Below are 18406 nucleotides of genomic sequence, written 5' to 3' on the forward strand. Positions count from 1 at the left end.
GGAGCTTCGCAGTGATTGGCGCCGTCTTCTGCCGCCGCGGACGCCCCTGCTCGTCGCAGGGACAGGCGTCGGCGGCCTCTTCTGCGCGGTCGAAGACGATCGCCAGGGCGTGCTTGTGCGCATACGCTTCGATGGCGGGGACGTCCTGCTGCGCCGTCCGGCTCTCGTGAAGGACGAGGAGCACCTCTTGCACGACCTCGAAGGAGCGGACGCAGAGGGCGGCGAGCCAGAGCAGGTCGAGGTAGGCCGAGAGGTCGAGTTTAGCGATGACCGAGGCGAGGCGCTCGAGCGCTGCGAGGGCGGCCATGCCGAGGTCGTTTGCGGAGCGAACAATCTGAATGAGCACAGCTATAGCCAGCCTTGCGCGGAGAGGCTCGCTGAGCTCCGCTGGCTCCTCCGATAGGAACCGCTTGAGAGCACAATACGCCAGAGGCGGGTGTTCGACCATGGCCGTCAGAACCGTGTGCAATGGAAAGTCGTCCTTGCGCAGGAGCGATTCGAAGATGTGGAACATTCGGTCCTCTGCGCGGTGTTTTCTGGCCATGTAGAAGTAGCCGAGGGCGTCGTCGGATGAGGTGGCATCCAGCACGCGAGAGGCAGCATCGAGAGCGCCGACCAAGACTGTGCGCTCTTCGGCAGGTCGTTCCTCCCAGTTCACGCTCAGCAGCGAGTTTGGGGTATACTGGCCGGGTCTGTGGTCGAATCTGTGCAGGAGTTCTTCTGTCTCTACGCTGACGTAGAAGTTAGACATGACGTCGACGGTTAGTCCCATTGAGACGACTTACTATTCAAAGCGCAAGTCAAAGAGCTGATGAGCGACCCGATCTCGGTTCGACACGACGTGAATCTCGATGGAGGTGACTGGCGTACGGTTCATGCGTCCATATTGCTGTGTATCCTCTTTAAGATGTATAAACCTCAATACCAGAGGCCAACTTACCTGCTGGACAAACCGCGAGAAATTTTGCAGCGCTATGCTCGTGATAATATCTGCGCCAGATTTCTCTGGGGGTCGAGTGAGAAAGATGAATGTGTTCGCCCGTTGTCGGTTGAAGAGCTGCAACGTATTGTCTGAGCAAGACAGGATCCAGCCTTTGACGCCGCGCTTGTACGTGGATATAACGGTCGTCGACTCGGGCAGGAAGGAGCATGCCAGAACATTATCATCTATTACATGCTACAAGTACGGTCAGCAAGCGATCCGTGCAGGCCCGCCTGCGTGCACTTACGTCTTCGTCCCAAGGGATGGGCCCGCGGAAGAAAATGCCGGCGGAAAAGCGGTCGTCGGTCTGCACCGAGGTTCAATTAGCCCCGACGGCCATATTTCGTGAGCTGGGACTCACCTTCAACAATATCATCCTCCGATTGTAATTTTGCAGAGCATTTTTCAGGTACTCGAAGAATGCTGCGCGGCCTTGTATGGACGAAGAATATAGGCGCTGTAGGCGAAGCGGTCCACCCAAATCCCTGTCTTCGAGGTCTTTGCGCCGCAGGATCTCAGAGCGGACAAGGCTTTTTCCAAGACTGATCAGCCCAACTGCAGATACAGGAGGCGAGTCGACCCACCTGTTCCAAACGTAGGGTATCTCATCTTCCGTCATTGCTAGCATACTCGCGGTAGCGTACTTCTCCGCGACGGTCAGCGCGCTGAAGTCTACGTGCGAAAAGTATCTCCTCATATCGATACCATGTTTCCGCGCAATCGCAGCTGCCTTGCAGAGCATCTCGTATTCTGACATGGTCGCCTTCTCCGAGGAGAGGAGCCGGAGAATCATGTCCTCCGCGACATCTACGCTCGCTGCGCCGCCGTTAGACTCCTCGGGCCCAATCTGGCGGAAGTGCTCGGCGAACTCTCGAGCCGCATCGTGCAGGACGTCGAGCACGTAGGGCTCCTGCATCACGTTTTGGGGGACTTTGACGAGGCGCTCAGGGATCTTGATCGAGCCACCGTCGACGGCGAGGGAGTAAAGCGCGTTGAGTTCTTGGCACTCTGCACTCATCGCGCCTGCCGGGCTGAGGCGAATCCACTTTTGATGCAGAGCAGCTACGCGTCCCATCGTTATGCTGAAAAAGTGAGATTAACCACTCTGCGATCTTGTACTTGAGACGAAAACAGACCTGTTGTACGCTGCGAAATGCTTAGCAAGGTCCTGACGAGCGATCTTTGCATTTAGACGCTCTGGAGGGGCGGGATAGTCATAAGACTATTCGCACTGTCAGCAGCACTCAAGTCTACATGAGTGCATCGTGTACCTGCGCGACCTTTCTCGGAACGAGGTCGGGATCCCAGATGACAGTGAACTTGTCTCCGTCTGCGGAAGATCAGAATCGGTAAATATTAGCTTCATCATCCTGGAAGGGGTCACAGACCAAGGTCACCACCGGAGCTCATTGAAGGCGCTGCGCGTCGACCGCGACTGGCAAAGACGAGGCAGTCGATCAGATGGTCCAATGCAGGGTGATGAACAGCACGAAGCTTGAGACAGTCCCCAGGGTAAAGACACGGGTTCCGCACCACCAGGACGTCGACGTTCGTGAGCGTCGTTATTCCTTTCCTCGGGATCATGATGCGAACATGCACTTCGCCCTCGCGAAGGACGCTGTAGGGATCACAGACGCCAAACAGAAACCGTGATTTTGGAACGAGGGTCCTGACGCGGAGTCGGTCGTTCTTCCGAATGGACGCCAGCTCGCTATTCTGCAGGGCGCGTATCTCTTGGCGTACAGGCTTGGAGTCGATGCCCTCGAGTAGTAATCGTTCAGCCATTGCGTAGCGATTCGCAGCGCAGAGCAAGTCGAACGCTGCTTCCCAGCCGTCCGAGGCTTTCTGCAGCCACTCATGATAACCGCGTTGCTTCGCAAGGAAAGCGTCCGAAGAGATGCCCAAGCTCGCGAGGAGGACGACAATGTCGTTATTCAGCCGTGCGAACGCAAACGGGGTTGAGTGATCGACCACGGAGAAGGTGTCGTTCTGAGTTGCTGTGAATTTCTTCTGGCTCTTGCGGAAGTGGACGTGGTCGGTCGTCAACCGCGGGTCGATAGCGAGTACTCCCTACAGAACCGTGAGGGGGGTGTAGAAGAATGGGCCGCACACGCACTTTGTAGCCACGATAGCTGGTTGAAGAAGACTACAATTCAGTGCATGGTCAATCAGTCAATTATTCTGCTCACCGGATCTGATAGACAGTTGGAGTATAGGGTCGTCCATGGTACAAAATGCGCTTGTGTTTGCTCAGTTGCTTCGCAAACTTGACCGAGATCAGCCCACATCCATCCGAAAAGGTCTCTCCGTTCACGACGATGTCATCAATGTCCTTCGTCCATCGTGGCTGCAAATTCCAGTCGATTTTTGCTTCTGAGAACAAGAGGCCAATGCGCTTTGCTCCTACCAGATCATTGGCAAGAAAATACGTGCTTAGGAACTGGTAGCCTACTCTTAGAAGCACTGGTAATCTTAAGAAAGTCACCAAGGCGATATATCAGTGCGTCGAGTTCTTCATCATTCTCGGCTTGGCGAAGAAAGCAGCTTCGAGATCGCTGAAGCTTGATCAGCCCACACTCTTACAAGACCCCGACTCGAGCTCATACCAGCTGAGAGTTACTGTGCCCGTAGAACCGGTATTGCGTACCGTTCAAGAATAAGCCCGCTTTGAAGAAGCGGATCATGTACTCCTGCGCAACACGGGGCGACGTATCAGGGAATCTGAGCTTCTCGAACGACACCAAGACGAATTTGGTCGCGTCGTCTGACTGCAAGATTCGGTTCTGAGGGAACTGTGTCCTGTCGAGTGTAATCTTTTCAGGTGAAAAAGAGATATGGAGGCCCATCCCGGGACGTTTCAGTGGTGGCAGGGCGGTTTGGAATATCCAAGAGTCGTCGTCAGTCGTCGGCCTCTCGCGAAGGATGGTCGGCGTCATGGCGAGTTGCCAGTGAGCTGGGCGTCGGAGACGTTGAAGATGCGAGGCAAGAGTCACAAGTCTGAGAGGCTCATCGATGAGACGAGCACGGCGGCGTGGACAGTGGCAACCTTATTCGATGAGGCTATTTGGATTCCAAACTGAGGCGCTGAGAAGAGCTGGGTCTTGACTTGCCACGCAAGCACTACTTTCCCAGAAACAAGTTAGCTTCACTTGTTGCTAGGTATGACATCGTGTATGGTGGCAGCGTAGTACTTACCGGGCGACTTGTAGAGGACGAGATGGAGCAGCAAGCGGTGGCGACGCGGGCAGTATTCGTTGTCGGTGCTTCGTCGGTTGGCAAGACGACTCTCTGCAAAGCCATAGTAGACAATCTGGCAGTCGAACCTGACAGATGGATCAAGGAAACAGCCCGAGAGGTCATGCGCACTCAAGGATTCTCGCGAGATACCACCCACAAGGTGGAAATGCAACACGCCATCATGGCTGCCCAGCTCAACGCAGAAGAACGCGTGCTAACGCGTCCAAGAGGAAATGGACCAATCTTACTCTTGAGCGACAGGTCAGCCGTCGACCCCATCGTCTACGCGGCGACATCCAGCGTAGACGGTGAATCGAAGCGGTTGCGGCTGATTCAAGACCCTGCGTTTCAAGCCACCCTAGCATTCTACAGAGAATCATTGTTCTGTATGTACAGGATGTTCTGAAACGTTTTGCGCCTTTTCATATGTCACCCTGCTCGCAGTCCTCCTTCAACCCGTCCTCGAATGGTTGCAAGACGACGGTATCAGGTCTTTGGAGGATCCATGGAACTATAATGCCCATCTCCGTACAACTCTGACGGAGCTGGGCATTCCATTCGTGGAGATCGGTGAAGAGTTGAAGGACATCGCTGAGCGGGTAGAGATCGTAAGAGGATACTTACGAAAGGGTGAGACATACGAGCGTGTATCGTTTGCCAGTGGAGTAGGGCACTCAATAGAGCTTGCATAACAGACGGGTCAAGATGTACGTAGACGGAAATGCTTAACATCAGTGGCAGATAGTCAAGCTCACCGCGGACTTGACTCTTTCCCGAAAGTGTAGCGTTAGTCGCTATGTACCTCTGCTAGCGGACACATACGCACCTGATGGTCCCCACTTCTGCCAACCATAAACAACTACTATTGTTCTTTGTGGGACATCCTAATATGTCGCAATGACCTGCCAGCGCATAAGCAGAAGGTGGGTGGTGAGGTGGAAGACGGGGACGAGCGCAAGCGTGCCACCAGCGGTGAGACTAATCGTGACAGTCACAGTGATGATAGCATTGTCACAATGTCACGTCACGTCTAGTCACGCCAGGCTGACAAGGAGCCGGCCAACATCAGCTGCGGAGCAAATTGTTGAAAGCTGCGGGGGCATACGCCATGCATATGTCTGATGAATTCAATGCTGTCTTACTCTACAGTTTATGATATACGTTGATTGAGGGTTTGAGCTGCATACTAATCTAAGCTCCCAACCAGCGGGACCCGCGCCAGACTCAACAACGGCATTCCGAACCAGTCACTCGGTCCAATAGTGAGTGCCACAGCCACTAAAAACCAAACTCTACGAGATATCTGTTATGCTGATGAGCTGCCTGTCTGTCTTACAGAAAAGTATCACAGCTGCATGTGTGGTCCCCGCGAAGCACATGGTCAACAGCTGCCTGCTTTCAATATGTACAAGACTTTGAAATGAATCGTAGTCGGGCGTCCTACTTCGTGGAATTATTTGGTACCGCCTGCAGAACGCACGCGCTACAGCCTGGGAAGCCTGCCTCCGCACTTTGCAATGTTGCTATCGCCCGACTTCCGCCATACAACGGTGTTGTCGGCCGTTAGGTACGTTTTCCCACATGCCAAAGTTTTGCGGATCACAAGTTAATGACCACGAGCGGGACCATCCGACCGTCTCCCGCGGCTCGCCACGTCACAGGAAAACAACGAGGCGTCTCCGACTAGGTTCGCTCAACGCACTGTCTCTGCTTGCCTTCATGTGCGCACGGCCGACGCTGTCTGGTCGAGGCTGCGCGAATTAGGTTACGAAGCTTTCATCGCGTGCGATCACTCACAATGTTCTGGCGGTAGCTGCTTCTTCCCTGTGATTCTTCTGCGGATGACACTGGCCATCCCCGCGCGTCAAGCACGACAACTGCGCCATGCACGATCTTCAAGTACTCCCACGTCGATCGTCTCATGCAGTATGACATGCGCTGCTCAGAGCCATGGCGTGCTCCACTGCCTTAGCCTATGGAGTTCTGTGAGTCGTTATCGCCCTGGATCCGAGCTGAAATCTCTGCTCAACATGCACCTCTACAACACAGCGCCCATGAGATGGCGCGAAGCGTCGGCATCATGTTATGAAATCTGCCGCGAGATATATTCTAATTAAAGGGGCCCGACAGCAGTATCCCGCGCGCCTTTGGCAAAACCATGGTAAGCCGCAGCCCGCCACCCTCGATAAATTTCACCGCTGACAATGCCATGTTCCTGCCGGAATGCAGGCTTCCGAAGTCAAGCACGCGCATATAGAGCCGTCCGGCCGAAATCGCTTCGCGGCCGAGAAACTGGTGCGATTCATTGCTGGCGTGGCGAAGCGGTTCGGCTTCTCGGCGCCACCATGCACGATCTCAGGAACGGTTCCATAGGTTCGCTTTGCAGGGATCACTGGTACGTAGCAGCGTTTCCTCGATCGTGCCAACCTGCTCATGTGGCGGACGCACCCGTTGCAGGGCGCTTAGCGCTGGATGGCGACCGGCCAGATATTCGCGGGCTGCAGGCTTAGCGATATGCTTCAACTACGGGATATCATGGAAGCGTAGGGCCTGAAGGTACCAATGCGTGAAAGTGCGGCCGCACACGAGCCATGCCTCAGTACGGGACCGTGCAATTCAACGGAAAGAGAACGAAATAGGTGAAGATGCGGCTATAACCTGCTATCAAATCCTTCGACGACACAACCCCAAATGCCTCGCCTGCTTTCCATGGGCGATCCTCTGGCTATGCACACGATCTAAGCCTGCATTGCACTGCGCCGGTCATTGTGCGGCGGCGGCGACATGGCACGTCGACCCTGGCGACTTCGCGCGGACTTAAGTTCTTCCAGTCAAGACTACAACCATTCTTATAGCACGTCCATTACTCGCCTAGTCCGCTCGTCGACCGCCGCTAACCTCCGGAGGAAGACTATCCCTTAGCCGTAAGTCCTCCTCTCGATAGAACAATGCTTCTCGTCAACGTCAATATTATTAGCGCTTGCTGTGTCCAAGGCCTCATATCACGCACCTATCTCGCTCCTGTCGGGCATATACCTGAAATATAAAGTACGATAGGAGCAACGATTATTTTGAGATGTTACAGCGAGTAAGTCTCTCCAAAAAACCTTGTACATGCTCTGTGTCCGACAGTGTCTTGAGCAATGACATTTCTTCCATTTGTGGGTCAGGTAATTCGGTGCCATCGCTTCGTCTGGCGACTATGAAAGTGCACGGCGATTCCTGCTACGTTTCAAGGGCTTCGACTAGCCTTGGCCGCCACACCGTGTACGGCACACTTAGCTTCGACTTCCATTCCACGCCTATGCGACCAGAGAGCTAGTAGAGTACGTGTCTGCCGCTATTCTAGAGGACGCAAGTGGCGTGAGACTCCTCCAAGGCTCGCCACGCTGCTGTGGCTGCATGTTTCATACCTCGGTCTCCGCCACGGCATCACAGACGAGGCGCCTATCAATCTCTCCTGTGCTTCGCGTTGGGTCCCTTCGGGTTTGCGCTGGCGTCAGCAAACGCTGGAGTTAAGCGCGTCGCGCGGGAGCACGCCTAGCAACGTGCCCGGAAATCACGGAAAAGGTTATGGGCAACGTGGAGGGTCAGCGCATGCATATATTTTGGAAGTCATGTATGAATGTCGATTTCGGTACTTGCTTGCAGACATACACTTTCTCATATAATAAACCAGCAGAGCTGCCGGGAGAGCAAGATATTCAAAGGTACCAGAATAGCTCGATTTTGGCGAATTAAATGATAAGCATTAATTGCTCAGGGTCGTCGAGACCTACATCCGTCACGAGGCCCTGGACTATTGTCTTCGTTTTCTACGTGTCCGCCAGCGGCCAAAGCATTCATTCGCTGTGCCTGTAGCAATCACAGCACGCAAGAGCACGAGATAAGTGAATTAATATTAGTTCTGCTTCGGAGCGCGCGACCAGGGTCGTCGCGTTCCGCAACATGTTCTCTTTGCCGGACGATCCGCGCCAACGGCCAATTTGCGATGCTCGCCATGCTTCAGGGTCAGACTTCCCCTGGGCACAATGTCCTCGGACGGACTGCGCGCGGCGCTCTGCGCATTGTATCTGCGATGGTATGCGAGGACCGTCGTACCTTGCCAAGGAATCTGTCCGACAATGTGGAGGGTCTAGGTGCCGGTCGTGTTCATGAAGTTTTGCGGCCGACAGGGATGTCCGATACGACGAGCTGCAGGCGGGGCTGTCTCGTTCTTTCGAATGGCCGGGGCGTCTGCGAGGAATCTGCAATGAATCAACTGCTCAACGCGGCCTCTGTTAGCCGTACATGACCGTACGTCTGTCTAGATCACCGGAATTCGACCTTGAAGAAATCATTTGCCTCGCAGTATTTGTTGTAGGCACGATCACCGGGCCTTACAGCACTCGTGTGGCTAGTCGGAGGCAGAAGCCGCGTCTTACATCTCAGGCGCGTCGGAACGTTTGTACGACGGTGTAGCACGACGCTGTCGCCGGACGAGATATGCAAGAGTGTATGCAAGTTGGCAACATCTTACCACCTCTATCACACTTCCATCACTCGGGGCTACGCCAGGATGAGAGATTGCATGCATGCGGTGGCGAAGAACTCTGCTACCATCGCTCTCGCTTGGCCGTGGCGCGCTCTCCCAACATCCGAAGGCGACTCGTCCGCGCCTAGGCACGTCACGTTGAGCAGACTCGACGCCTTCACGCGGCTTGACCGATCACCACATAGTCTCTCAGGCCTGAGGTTCAACGTGCATCCTCGGCCTCCGCACAGATTGAGAGTAGAGCACACGCAGGCATGAAGCCACTACAAATTCCTCGTCCACGTCGGCACCGAGAACAGCACGGTTGGTCTCGAAAGTGCGAGACCAAAGTCTGCACCGCCGGTCGAGAACCTGTGGTTCGCGCAGCCTGCATCCAAGGGCTACGCCAGCGATGTCACGCAGTGCGAGTCTGTCTCGTCCTCAAGCTCCGACGAGACCTCGCCGCCGTCGACGCGTCCGCCCTCGTGAGTCTCATGACTCCGCCTAATTATAACCCGCTTCCTGCCACCCTGCGTCAATGTGACAGCTGAAGCTGCCTGCAGGCCTCCCATAGCGCAATTCGAGGCCAAGCCTGGCCAGCGCACTGCCGTCTGCGTGGAGGGCGGTGAGTACGACCTGTGCAGACCCCAATTGATGTGGACTACGCACCAGAATTGTGCTGGGGAGAACGTCTCGCGCAGACCCTTGTATGTCGTGCTCGAACGTGCGTCGGTGGAACTCTGCCACGTCCCGCCACCGCCACCGCGCGGCCGGTACGCGAAGCAGAAGCCGACTCTGCTCACTTGCGATGACCACCAGAGCCTCTTGGTGCGCATGGGCAGAGAGATCAGCGATGCCCGCCCGGACATTAGCCACCAGGTCGGCCTGGTCTTGTCTTTTTCTTTCTTTCTTCCGATGCTGTTCAGTCGCTCATGCCATGCCAAAGTGTCTCCTTACGTTGCTCGATTCGCCCCTGAACAAGGCTGGGCTGCTGAAAGTATTTATCCATACAACACAGGACCTTCTCATCGCTGTGCACCCCGACGTCCGGATCCCGCGCACGTACAGACGCTACAGCGGTCTCATGGGTGCGTACCCGGTGCTCTCGCGGGTTCGCCGCCCGTTGCTGAACCGCCGATGCAGTGCAGCTGCTGCAGCAGGGCGAAAATCGCGGGGCGAGCGACTCGCAGGTGCTCATGCATATTCTCGACGTGAGTGTGTGTTCCCCACCGCTTGTTTCCCTCGGCGCCCTCTCCGCTTCGCGTTCTGGGCTGCAGAAGCTGGAACCCGCGCTCGGTGTCGCCACAGCATGCCATCGCACGTCACCTGCCGCCGGACACACTCAAGCTCGGTGAGAGCCATTATGCGCGCACGGCCCCGCGGGGTGGGTGGCCTCAGACGGGAAACACTTTACGTTTGTTCCGCTCGCTTAGCGCTCTCGACCGACGCGCGTACGGCGCAGGCGCCCTCGGAGTTGGTGCGGCGCGGGGCGGGGCACGCGCTCGCTTGCGCTCTTCGTGGGTGCGCACGCCAAGGGCACCCGACGACTTTGCGGAAGATGTCATCGAGAAACGGTGAGCCTGGGTAGCTATGCGGTGAGCGCATCAGTCGTGTGCGGGAAGGTACGTTGGTCCGCTCCCTCCGGCGCTCCGTTCGCGCGTCGGATGGCAACCTGACGGGCCTCGTCGCAGGTGTGTTGCGCGATGGAGGATCTACTCGGTATCGAGTGAGGTACCGTCCCCGCTCGCTCGTGTCCCCGAGATGTCGCGAACGTCTACTTTGGCGAAGACGAATTGTGGGGTCGAAGCGAAATTAGGTGTCGTTGGGCATCGCATTCGGACCTTTAGAGAGCTCGAGTTGGATGCTGGGCACGGGATGCTAGGTACTGCCCTCTGGCGAAAGCGGATATTTGAGCCCTAAACGACGGGACGTCCTGTAGAGTTAAACATGTTACAATACAATCAGGAGGTATAATGAACTTGCCTTGGCGATACACCGCAGTTCAATACACGTCCATGATCCTCCGTGATGCTTGCGCATACTGAGCCTCTATTCGCGTGCATGGTGACTTCATGCAGTACGGTCTGACGCTGGGCGACTACAGGGTCGCCGGGAAGACGGTTGCAGACCAGAAGGACAGCAGAGGAAGACGGTGACGACAGAGGAGGGACTAGGCCCTCGTCGGCTGCTTTTGCTGTGTGTGGTTTGGAATGCTGTGCCCTCGCTGTCAGTGCGATGATTGGTGCCAGCAGGCGAGCAATGCAGGAGGACAAACAAGTGAGATATTCTAGCGTGATAGCCACAATAATTCCGATGGTAGCACGGAGAGAACATTAGAGGAATGTGGAAGACATACTCTATTGGAAGGGTGCTCGCAGCTGGTGTGGTTGAGCCTCGGATCTTAGGGGCCCGTCGGGATCGCTCTGCACCGCGAGTTTGCGTCCGCGAGCGATTGGCAGACTGCGCGAGGCTGGAGGCCGGCCGCAGGCAGCTCTGGTTGCTAGCAAAGCACGTAGCAACAGCAGACAAGCCAGCGCGTCTGCAATTTTTCAGGAGCTGCTTCTTCGAGTCGCTGCGGTCGAGGGGCAGCTCGGGCGGTAGTGCGGATACACCGGCAGTTCGGTTCGATTTTCGGTGGAAGGTGCCGATCAGATCAGTCGAACCACGATCGCCGGTGCCTCCTCCGGTCGGTGCTCCCGCCATTCGCTCGCCCTCGCTTTCGAGAACAGCGAGCTGTTGGAAACTACGTAGTTCACCTCCTTCGACGTCCTCCGGGCAGAGCGGTATTGCTGTGCAGGCCTGGAGCAAGTATTGTTCGATGGATACTCGTTTGTAATGGTACCTACTAGTCCTGACATCAACCGTGCTTTCTCATACGCGACTATAGTTGGCTGCGATTAAGCCCCGACGTGTGCCGGAGGAGACGTCAGGAGACTGTACCCTGAGCCTAGACGGGTTCTGCTTAGAGAGGACGACCGTTGCTTGTGACCAGCAGTGCATTCGCATGGCAGAGCTTGGGAGTTATCGCTCGGAGCGTGAGTATCTCTGGCGGGCGGCTCTGCCGCACTACACGCATGTCCCATGCATCAAGCATGTTTCTCCGTAGTCCAGAACGCGAGCGGCGTGAGGACAGCCCGTCGTCATATCCTCTTCCCAGCACAGGCTGATATCACATGTGCCCATACGAGGCAAGGATGGAGATAAGGATGCACAGCGGCTTCCCTCTCGCGCTTCGTGCTTCGAGATCTCCTGACAATGGGTATGTCATCGTCCGGGAGGCCAAGCAGGGCTGGGCGCTGGGGACTTTGACTGGCGCATTGGCGAGGCACGCAACCTCCGCCATGGTTGAGCGTGCATACCAGGTGATGACGACTTGCGATGCACGCATCCCATGGTTCCCAATCTTTTTTTTTGTGCGTGGCGGATTGTCAGCCGTCGAAACGGCCAGAGTGCCCGCCACAAAGCATTTCGGCCAAGTTGATTGACGTGCATGTTGGTGTGTATGTGTGTGTGGGCTATTTTTTGCGTGCGTGCTCGGTGCTGGGGGGTTGGCCCGGAGGTGTCTGGCAGGGGCTCTGTCGAGGATAGCAACGGACTGGAAACGAGGATTAATTACGCGCACTCGCCAGGTTCTTCCGACCGAGAGCGAGAAAAGGAGGAGGAGCACCGGCGGACTGGGTCCGTGCGAGACCCTGCAGCCGCCTGTTCCGCCGACCAATGGACGACGAGGCTGATGCCAATTGCAGACCTGTTGATCGTCTCTCTCACTGGCGCCGTGGTGTGACGTGGGCCTTCTAGCGCGTGTAAGGCTTGCTGTCTCATCCCATCAAGCTTTGCGCCCGTGTGGTCGTCCCTTATTGAGATCCATACCCAGATGTGCTTATTGCGATATTCTTGACCTGCCAAGCGTCCCCGACTTCCTGTCATGTTCGGAGGTGAAAAGCAAATGCCTGCTACTACAAGAACTCGAGCTTCTCGCCACCATCCCATCACTTTACCCTGTCCCTCCTGTAACTCTACGGTTAAGCTTCTCCCTGCCGTAGCCAACACCGACAGCAGCAGCAGACATGTACAGACACGACGACGCCGTTCAGCCCCGCGACCGACGAGCATGGACCGAGGACGAGGATGAGCTCCTCCGTCAGGCTATCGAGAAAGGCACGCCCGCCGTCATCTCCGGCGTTCTCCCCACGCACTAACCCACATCTCATTTCCGCAGAGGACGGCGACGCCAACCCCCCGTCCAAGTGGCATGCCATCGCCAAACACATACCCAATCGCACGAACAAGGACTGCCGCAAGCGTTGGTGGGCTCAGATGGCCACCCGCGTCTCAAAAGGCTCCTGGAGCGCAGAGGAGGATGAGCGTCTCTTCCAGGCCGTGGAGGAACTCGGCACGAAGTGGGCAGCTGTCGCCAGTCGGGTCGCTACCCGGAACAGTGGCCGTACGTTTTCTTTCGCTCGCCGCCCTTCCCCGCGACCCTCGTCCTGACCTCATACTCCCACCCCAGAATGTGCGAAGCGGTGGAATGACGCTCTCAACCCGGCAATTGATCGTAGCGGATGGACTCCCGAAGAGGTGGGCGCATGTCCATTCCCTCCGCCGTTCGTGCGATCACTCACCGTTTCCCTCTCAGGACGACCGGCTTCTCAAGGCGGTCGAGCAGCAGGGCCATTCGTGGGCGAACATCGCCCGCACATACCTTCCAGGCAGGACTGGCCTCGCGGCCAAGAACAGGTCAGTGTACTGCCTGTCGTCATAGGCCCTGTCAAAATAGAGTGCTGATCGTCGCTTCCCGCTACAGGTACAACCACCTCATCCGCGGTTCTTCGGATCGCTCTCCGTCCGCGCGAGGACGCCGCATGTCCGCAGCGACGGCGATGAGGCGGCGCAGCACCCGGGGGTCCTCCGTCTCCTCCATCTCAACCCCGTCTTCCTCGCGCTCCACAGCCACCCCGCCCCCATCAAGCAGCGGCGCATCAAGCCCGGAAAGCTCCGGCATGCCCCCGACGCCGACCGAGCTCTACACGCTGCACAACCCGCTCGAGTACCGCACAAAATGGGGCGCGTCCCTCGCCGAGACACCTCTCTACGAGGACCCGACGGCGCTCAGCATGGCGCACCACCACGCGGCGCACGCCCAGCAGAGCGAGAGCGACATGATGAACATGCTCCTCCAGAACTCGTTCCACGACTTCCTCGACCCGAACATGGACCCCGCGCTCAGCGTCCTGCACGCCCCGTACGGCCTCGAGGCCGCGCAGTGCACCCCGGGCGTCATGCTCTCGGACGCGTCAGCCGGTGCCGGCGCCAGCGATCCATGGGGCGCGCTCAGCGCATACCCGTACCTCGACCTCAGCTCGCTCGACGCACACGGCGCGCCGCCACAGCTCACGCCCTCGATGTCGAGCAGCGGCGAGAGCAGCGTGAACAGCACGCCACAGCTCAGCCACCCGCACTTTGGCCTCGGCCGCGCCGGCGGGTTCGCGCAGGTGCAGGAGCCGCCGCACGTCGCGGCCAACTTTGCGCAGTACATGCACCAGCCGCTCGAGGACCCCCGGTTGTCGGCCGCGCTCGCGATGTGCGACCCGTACGCGACCGGCCAGCTGTCGCATCTCATCGGCCACAATGGCGTGTCGCAATGATGCACGCGGACACGTCAAAAAGCGCAAATCTTCCCCTTGCTGCCTGGTGAGTTTTGCTAAAAAAAACTTCAATTCGTGTAAAAGCATTTTGCTGACGTGTACGTGACAGTAAAATAGCGGCCCATGTAGCACTAGACTTCCTATGGACATGCAGAGATAACCATGATCCCCATGCCCAGACGCCTTCTTGGGGCAACGACGACCACACAGCTATCCCTCGTAATTTTATGACTCGTCTCTTGTTAGTTTATGCTCTGGAATGTAGTATAGAACCCTGTATATTTGTTCATTGATATCTCCCATAGAGGTTTCGGCCGGCTCATAAGACAAAATTGCATGCCTTGCACGTCCTCAACGAACGTGCGCCTGTTTACGATCGTCCGAACCGTCCGTTACAAATTGTCGCACTGCTGGAGGGTCTCGATGCCCGCAGCATACCGCCACAAAGGGACTGGGCCCATGGTTCGATGACGCAAGGCTGTGGCCTGCGTGGTAAGAGAACGAGGTGGTCGGCATTCCAGACGAGGAGCGAGCGCCGGGCGACGACCCTGAGGCGATCTCGACTGTGCGACCGCGTCGGACGCCCTCATACCGGCTAGATGGACAAGCTACGTCATGCAGCGCATGTCCGAGGCACATTGCGGGCGGAACGCACGTAACTTTAAAACGCCTGCTCGCCGGAGGGACGATTGGCGACGGCCGCGCACATGAAACTACCGGGCAAGCACCAGTCGAAGTTCGGGCGATGGTACAGAGTCCATGGAGGGACTTCGGGGTCGTTCGGGGTTGGGGCGATACGGGGAAATTGGCGAGACGGGGACCTGCCAGGTAAGCAGCGGGGTGACGGGCTCGTGTGCTCGCCACCGTTTTCGAGGGGTCTGATCTCGCGTTGACAGCTTGGAGAGGGCAGCAGCCCCCGGAACGTGCAGAGCTGCGGCAACCGAGATGGGCGAAGCCGAGGGGTCTGGGGCGATATCGTGTCAGCAGCCGGCGAAACATGCGTTGGCACGGGACACTGGAAGGGTGGAACGATGGGGTAACGTGGATGCGCGGGCATTACAACGCAGCACGCTTCGTGGGAGTAGCGAGAGCCGCATGTCGTACACGCTGCGTGGGTAATGAGGGATCGTCGTCGTCCAGCGATGGAGAGAAACGGGAGCGTGTCGTGACCGTCCTGGGAGAAGCGTGAGAGAGCACCGGGGCGCCTCCCGTAGGTCGCCAGGGGGCGAGACCGCATCGTCGGCTCGGACGCCTGCTTCGTTGCTTCCGCGGCCCCTACCCCCGCTGCTTACCTTTTGATCCGCCGTTCGATCGCCGATCAGGCTTACAGGGCGCATCGCGCCGTGCGGCGGGGTGGTGGTGGCGGCGGCGGGCGGATGCAGAAATCCCGACGGTCCGCTCTGCGATGGCGTCTGAGGCCAATTTCCACGCCCTAGAACGTCTTTTCGCGCGACTGCGCCCGCCAAACGCGTCGAGGGATATCGCGAAGGAAGGCGCGTCGGCGAATTTTGGCACGCAGGTTCCCGCACCCTGGCCCGGTCCACAGGTGAGAGACCGGCAAAAGGAAGCTACGAGCCAGGGCGGGCGCCCCAGGGTCGTTGCCAAGCAGCCAGAGAACACCAGGGAAACGGTACGAAGCCCTGTTGACGTCGTGTCGTGACGTAGGTATGATGTCGGGCTACGCACGCAGAATGAAAGGGGCGCGCAAGGCTAAAAGCCTAATTTTTTCCAGCGTGATTCTCAAAAAGAACACCGGCAAACACACGGGAACGTTGCACTCGCGTCTTGCACGCGTCAGGTGTGAGCAGCTAAGCGAGGGACAGAGTGTACTCTAACTACGCGTCTTGGTGCGAGGTCGCGAAATAATTGTGGGAACATGTAAAATACGATTCGCAAGGTTAGATAGAAGATCGACCGAAGTCCATCAACCCGAACATTCTCGGGGCCCAGGGCAGCTGAGTCACACTCGACTCAAACGTTTCAAGTACTATGCGTTCAAGCGCTTCCGAACAAGCTGCAATTCCAAACCTCGATTCGCTTTGACGGACTTCATGTTTACTTTTGTGCTCCAGGTTTCGAAGAACCTGGTATTAAGAGCTCATCAAATGTTGACATCCTCACAATGATTTGCTGAACGCCGTAGGTACGGCGAAAAAGTGCAATGAAAGATTTTTGGCACGCTGGTGACTTCAAATTCTTCCAATATCATACGTTCAACACAAAACTACCCGTTGAAATTGAATGAGCGTCAACATCAGGGCTGCAATTAAAACATTGGGTGCCCGACAACGAGGCATTTGCCCACGCGCAGAGCACAGATCCTGATCCTGGTCACGAGGACGCCTTCTCCCGCTCCGGATCTGATGCGCCTGCCCGACGGCGCCTTAAACAGCCCGCGCAGTTTTCTCCATAAACGCATGCTCTGCGCATTGCTTCGGCACCGGAAAGAATGACTTCAGGACGGATTCCCCGTGGATGACGTTCAAACAATCAACGCGGGGATTAGCAGTAGTGAGAAGGCGTAGGCTGTAGTCAGCCTTTTGACGGGTATCAGTGGGAAAGCAGAGCATTATCCTATAACTTACTACATGCGCGTACATTCGCCCCAACGGCATGTCGGACCCTAGGAGACCATTTTTCAAACCCCTTTCTCATCAGCTCCATTAAGGCCTTTATCTCCAGCATCCATCTCCACCATGGTACCACAGCCCGAAACATCCTTCCCCGCCTGAGCAACATCGTTGTTCCGCGGAGCACCGGTCCGATAAAACACTAGCACGGCAACCGCCTCCAGCGCGACAACGGCAATCTGCCAGTAAAACGTCGCCCGACGGCCCTCAAACGCGCGGAATCCGCCGTGCCGCAGCTCGACGCCCGCCTCGAGCGCCGTGTCGACCGCGAGCCCGACCGACGCGCCGAGCTCGCAGCCGCAGTTGAATATCGCGCCAACGATACCCGCCATCGCGCCCGGCGAGCACGCAAAGATCGCGATGCTGATGTACGTGTTAGTGCCTGCGTTCCGGACCAGGGAAGCGACGGAGAGCGCACTTGGAGTGGGTGTATACGAACATCGCGCCTGCCGAGCCGAGCGCAAGCCCGGGGAAGGCGTACCGCCAGTACACGCCGGGTGCGTCCGAGTCTGCGAAACAGAAGAGCACCGTGCCTGCGATCAGGAGCACGTTGCCGAACGTGATGAGCCACTTCGGCGAGACCCAGCGGGCGAGCGGGCCCGTGAAGCACACGCAGAGCGCGGCGATTCCGATGGGAACCCTGCGGAGGCGTGTGAGCACTGCGAAAGGCGGTCACACGGAGGAGACGTACATGTGCACGGCAGACTTGATGACGGACCAGCCGAAAACGTCTTGCCAGAGCGGGTAGAAGATAGACATCGCGGTGTTCCACCACATGTAAGGGACGAGCGAGACGCCGAAGAGAACGGCGAAGTTGGGGAGGAACCATGTACGTGGCGGTCTACGGAACCATCAGCTTAGCGTAGACAATGGGAGGGAAGAACGTACACTGCGGCGCGCTCGAACGGGATGTGTGCTTTCCAAAGGAAGAACAGGATGACCATGAGGACAGATATCACTAGTGGTGTGATGACCTGCCCAGTGCCCCAGCCGTCCGAGGGCCCGCTGGTGACAGCAAAAATAAACAAGATGAGTGCACCTGTCAAGAGCGTGGTCAGAACGAATTACACAGGGAGCTGAAGAGAGCACTTGCCGGTCAGAAGCGTTACACCAACCAAGTCGAGGTTCCGTAGCTTCTCGCGCTGCGAGAGAGACTGGCCGGGTCCATCGTGGCGGTCGGGTATAAACACCAAACAGACGATGGCCGAAGGCAGCGCAACGATCGCCACGAACCAGAATACCCAGCGATAGCTTGCGTACTGCACGAACAACCCACTGATGATTGCTCCGAGAACTATGCACGGATAGACATATCAGATATTGCCCACGTGTACACCAAGGGCGAACGCACCGTTCCCGATGCCACCGACGCCGCCAAATATGCCGAGTGCTCGCGCCT

General features: G+C 57.2%; 5 protein-coding genes across 5 annotated transcripts in view; 3 read left to right on the forward strand and 2 right to left on the reverse strand.

Moving 5' to 3' along the window:
- Nucleotides 1-16: 16 nt before the first annotated feature.
- PHACADRAFT_125775 (uncharacterized protein) lies at nucleotides 17-4017 on the reverse strand (the record flags this gene model as incomplete). Its single annotated transcript, XM_007398431.1, has 13 exons — nucleotides 3589-4017; nucleotides 3435-3537; nucleotides 3172-3385; nucleotides 3099-3114; nucleotides 2371-3052; nucleotides 2254-2312; nucleotides 2119-2204; nucleotides 1567-2064; nucleotides 1344-1512; nucleotides 1230-1289; nucleotides 941-1177; nucleotides 786-889; nucleotides 17-731 (listed from the first exon to the last, which is right to left on the reverse strand). Coding segments are annotated over exons 1-13 (3273 nt in total), but the record flags the coding sequence as incomplete, so codon positions are not given.
- Nucleotides 4018-4181: 164 nt separating this feature from the next.
- On the forward strand, nucleotides 4182-7159 carry PHACADRAFT_211456 (uncharacterized protein). The gene is made up of 4 exons (XM_007398432.1): nucleotides 4182-4605; nucleotides 4664-4827; nucleotides 6449-6614; nucleotides 6677-7159. The coding sequence occupies exons 1-3, from the start codon at nucleotides 4200-4202 to the stop codon at nucleotides 6590-6592; spliced, it is 714 nt and encodes a 237-aa protein (XP_007398494.1). The 5' UTR covers nucleotides 4182-4199; the 3' UTR covers nucleotides 6593-6614; nucleotides 6677-7159.
- A 2227-nt stretch (nucleotides 7160-9386) lies between these two features.
- Nucleotides 9387-10669, forward strand: PHACADRAFT_148630 (uncharacterized protein; the record flags this gene model as incomplete). Its single annotated transcript, XM_007398433.1, has 6 exons — nucleotides 9387-9611; nucleotides 9679-9820; nucleotides 9876-9943; nucleotides 10041-10120; nucleotides 10207-10354; nucleotides 10424-10669. 6 exons carry the CDS (start codon nucleotides 9387-9389, stop codon nucleotides 10460-10462), a joined length of 702 nt encoding a protein of 233 aa, XP_007398495.1. The 3' UTR covers nucleotides 10463-10669.
- A 1978-nt stretch (nucleotides 10670-12647) lies between these two features.
- PHACADRAFT_260358 (uncharacterized protein) lies at nucleotides 12648-14694 on the forward strand. The gene is made up of 6 exons (XM_007398434.1): nucleotides 12648-12890; nucleotides 12952-13176; nucleotides 13243-13310; nucleotides 13369-13469; nucleotides 13537-14423; nucleotides 14487-14694. The coding sequence occupies exons 1-5, from the start codon at nucleotides 12800-12802 to the stop codon at nucleotides 14375-14377; spliced, it is 1326 nt and encodes a 441-aa protein (XP_007398496.1). The 5' UTR covers nucleotides 12648-12799; the 3' UTR covers nucleotides 14378-14423; nucleotides 14487-14694.
- A 1890-nt stretch (nucleotides 14695-16584) lies between these two features.
- The window catches only part of PHACADRAFT_125786 (uncharacterized protein), a 3133-nt gene continuing 1311 nt past the window's right edge, over nucleotides 16585-18406 (reverse strand). Inside the window, exons 2-7 of the mRNA XM_007398435.1 lie at nucleotides 18359-18404; nucleotides 18119-18301; nucleotides 17896-18046; nucleotides 17699-17848; nucleotides 17426-17647; nucleotides 16585-17370 (exon numbers count right to left, since the gene is read on the reverse strand). Coding sequence (XP_007398497.1) covers nucleotides 17016-17370; nucleotides 17426-17647; nucleotides 17699-17848; nucleotides 17896-18046; nucleotides 18119-18301; nucleotides 18359-18404 — 1107 coding nt within the window. The 3' untranslated portion in view covers nucleotides 16585-17015. The remainder of the gene's footprint in view (nucleotides 17371-17425; nucleotides 17648-17698; nucleotides 17849-17895; nucleotides 18047-18118; nucleotides 18302-18358; nucleotides 18405-18406) is intronic.

Source organism: Phanerochaete carnosa (genome assembly GCF_000300595.1).
Source record: "Phanerochaete carnosa HHB-10118-sp unplaced genomic scaffold PHACAscaffold_7, whole genome shotgun sequence".
Lineage (NCBI taxonomy): Eukaryota > Fungi > Basidiomycota > Agaricomycetes > Polyporales > Phanerochaetaceae > Phanerochaete > Phanerochaete carnosa.

Bases quoted from the DNA above. Each gene is read 5' to 3' on its own strand.
- PHACADRAFT_211456 (XM_007398432.1), top strand. From the start codon at position 4,200: ATGGAGCAGCAAGCGGTGGCGACGCGGGCAGTATTCGTTGTCGGTGCT. The intron at 4,606-4,663 runs GTATGTACAGGA...CCCTGCTCGCAG, and splicing joins CTACAGAGAATCATTGTTCT to TCCTCCTTCAACCCGTCCTC. The intron at 4,828-6,448 runs GTAAGAGGATAC...GCCGGAATGCAG, and splicing joins TCGCTGAGCGGGTAGAGATC to GCTTCCGAAGTCAAGCACGC.
- PHACADRAFT_260358 (XM_007398434.1), top strand. From the start codon at position 12,800: ATGTACAGACACGACGACGCCGTTCAGCCCCGCGACCGACGAGCATGG. The intron at 13,311-13,368 runs GTGGGCGCATGT...TTTCCCTCTCAG, and splicing joins GCGGATGGACTCCCGAAGAG to GACGACCGGCTTCTCAAGGC. The intron at 13,470-13,536 runs GTCAGTGTACTG...TTCCCGCTACAG, and splicing joins GGCCTCGCGGCCAAGAACAG to GTACAACCACCTCATCCGCG.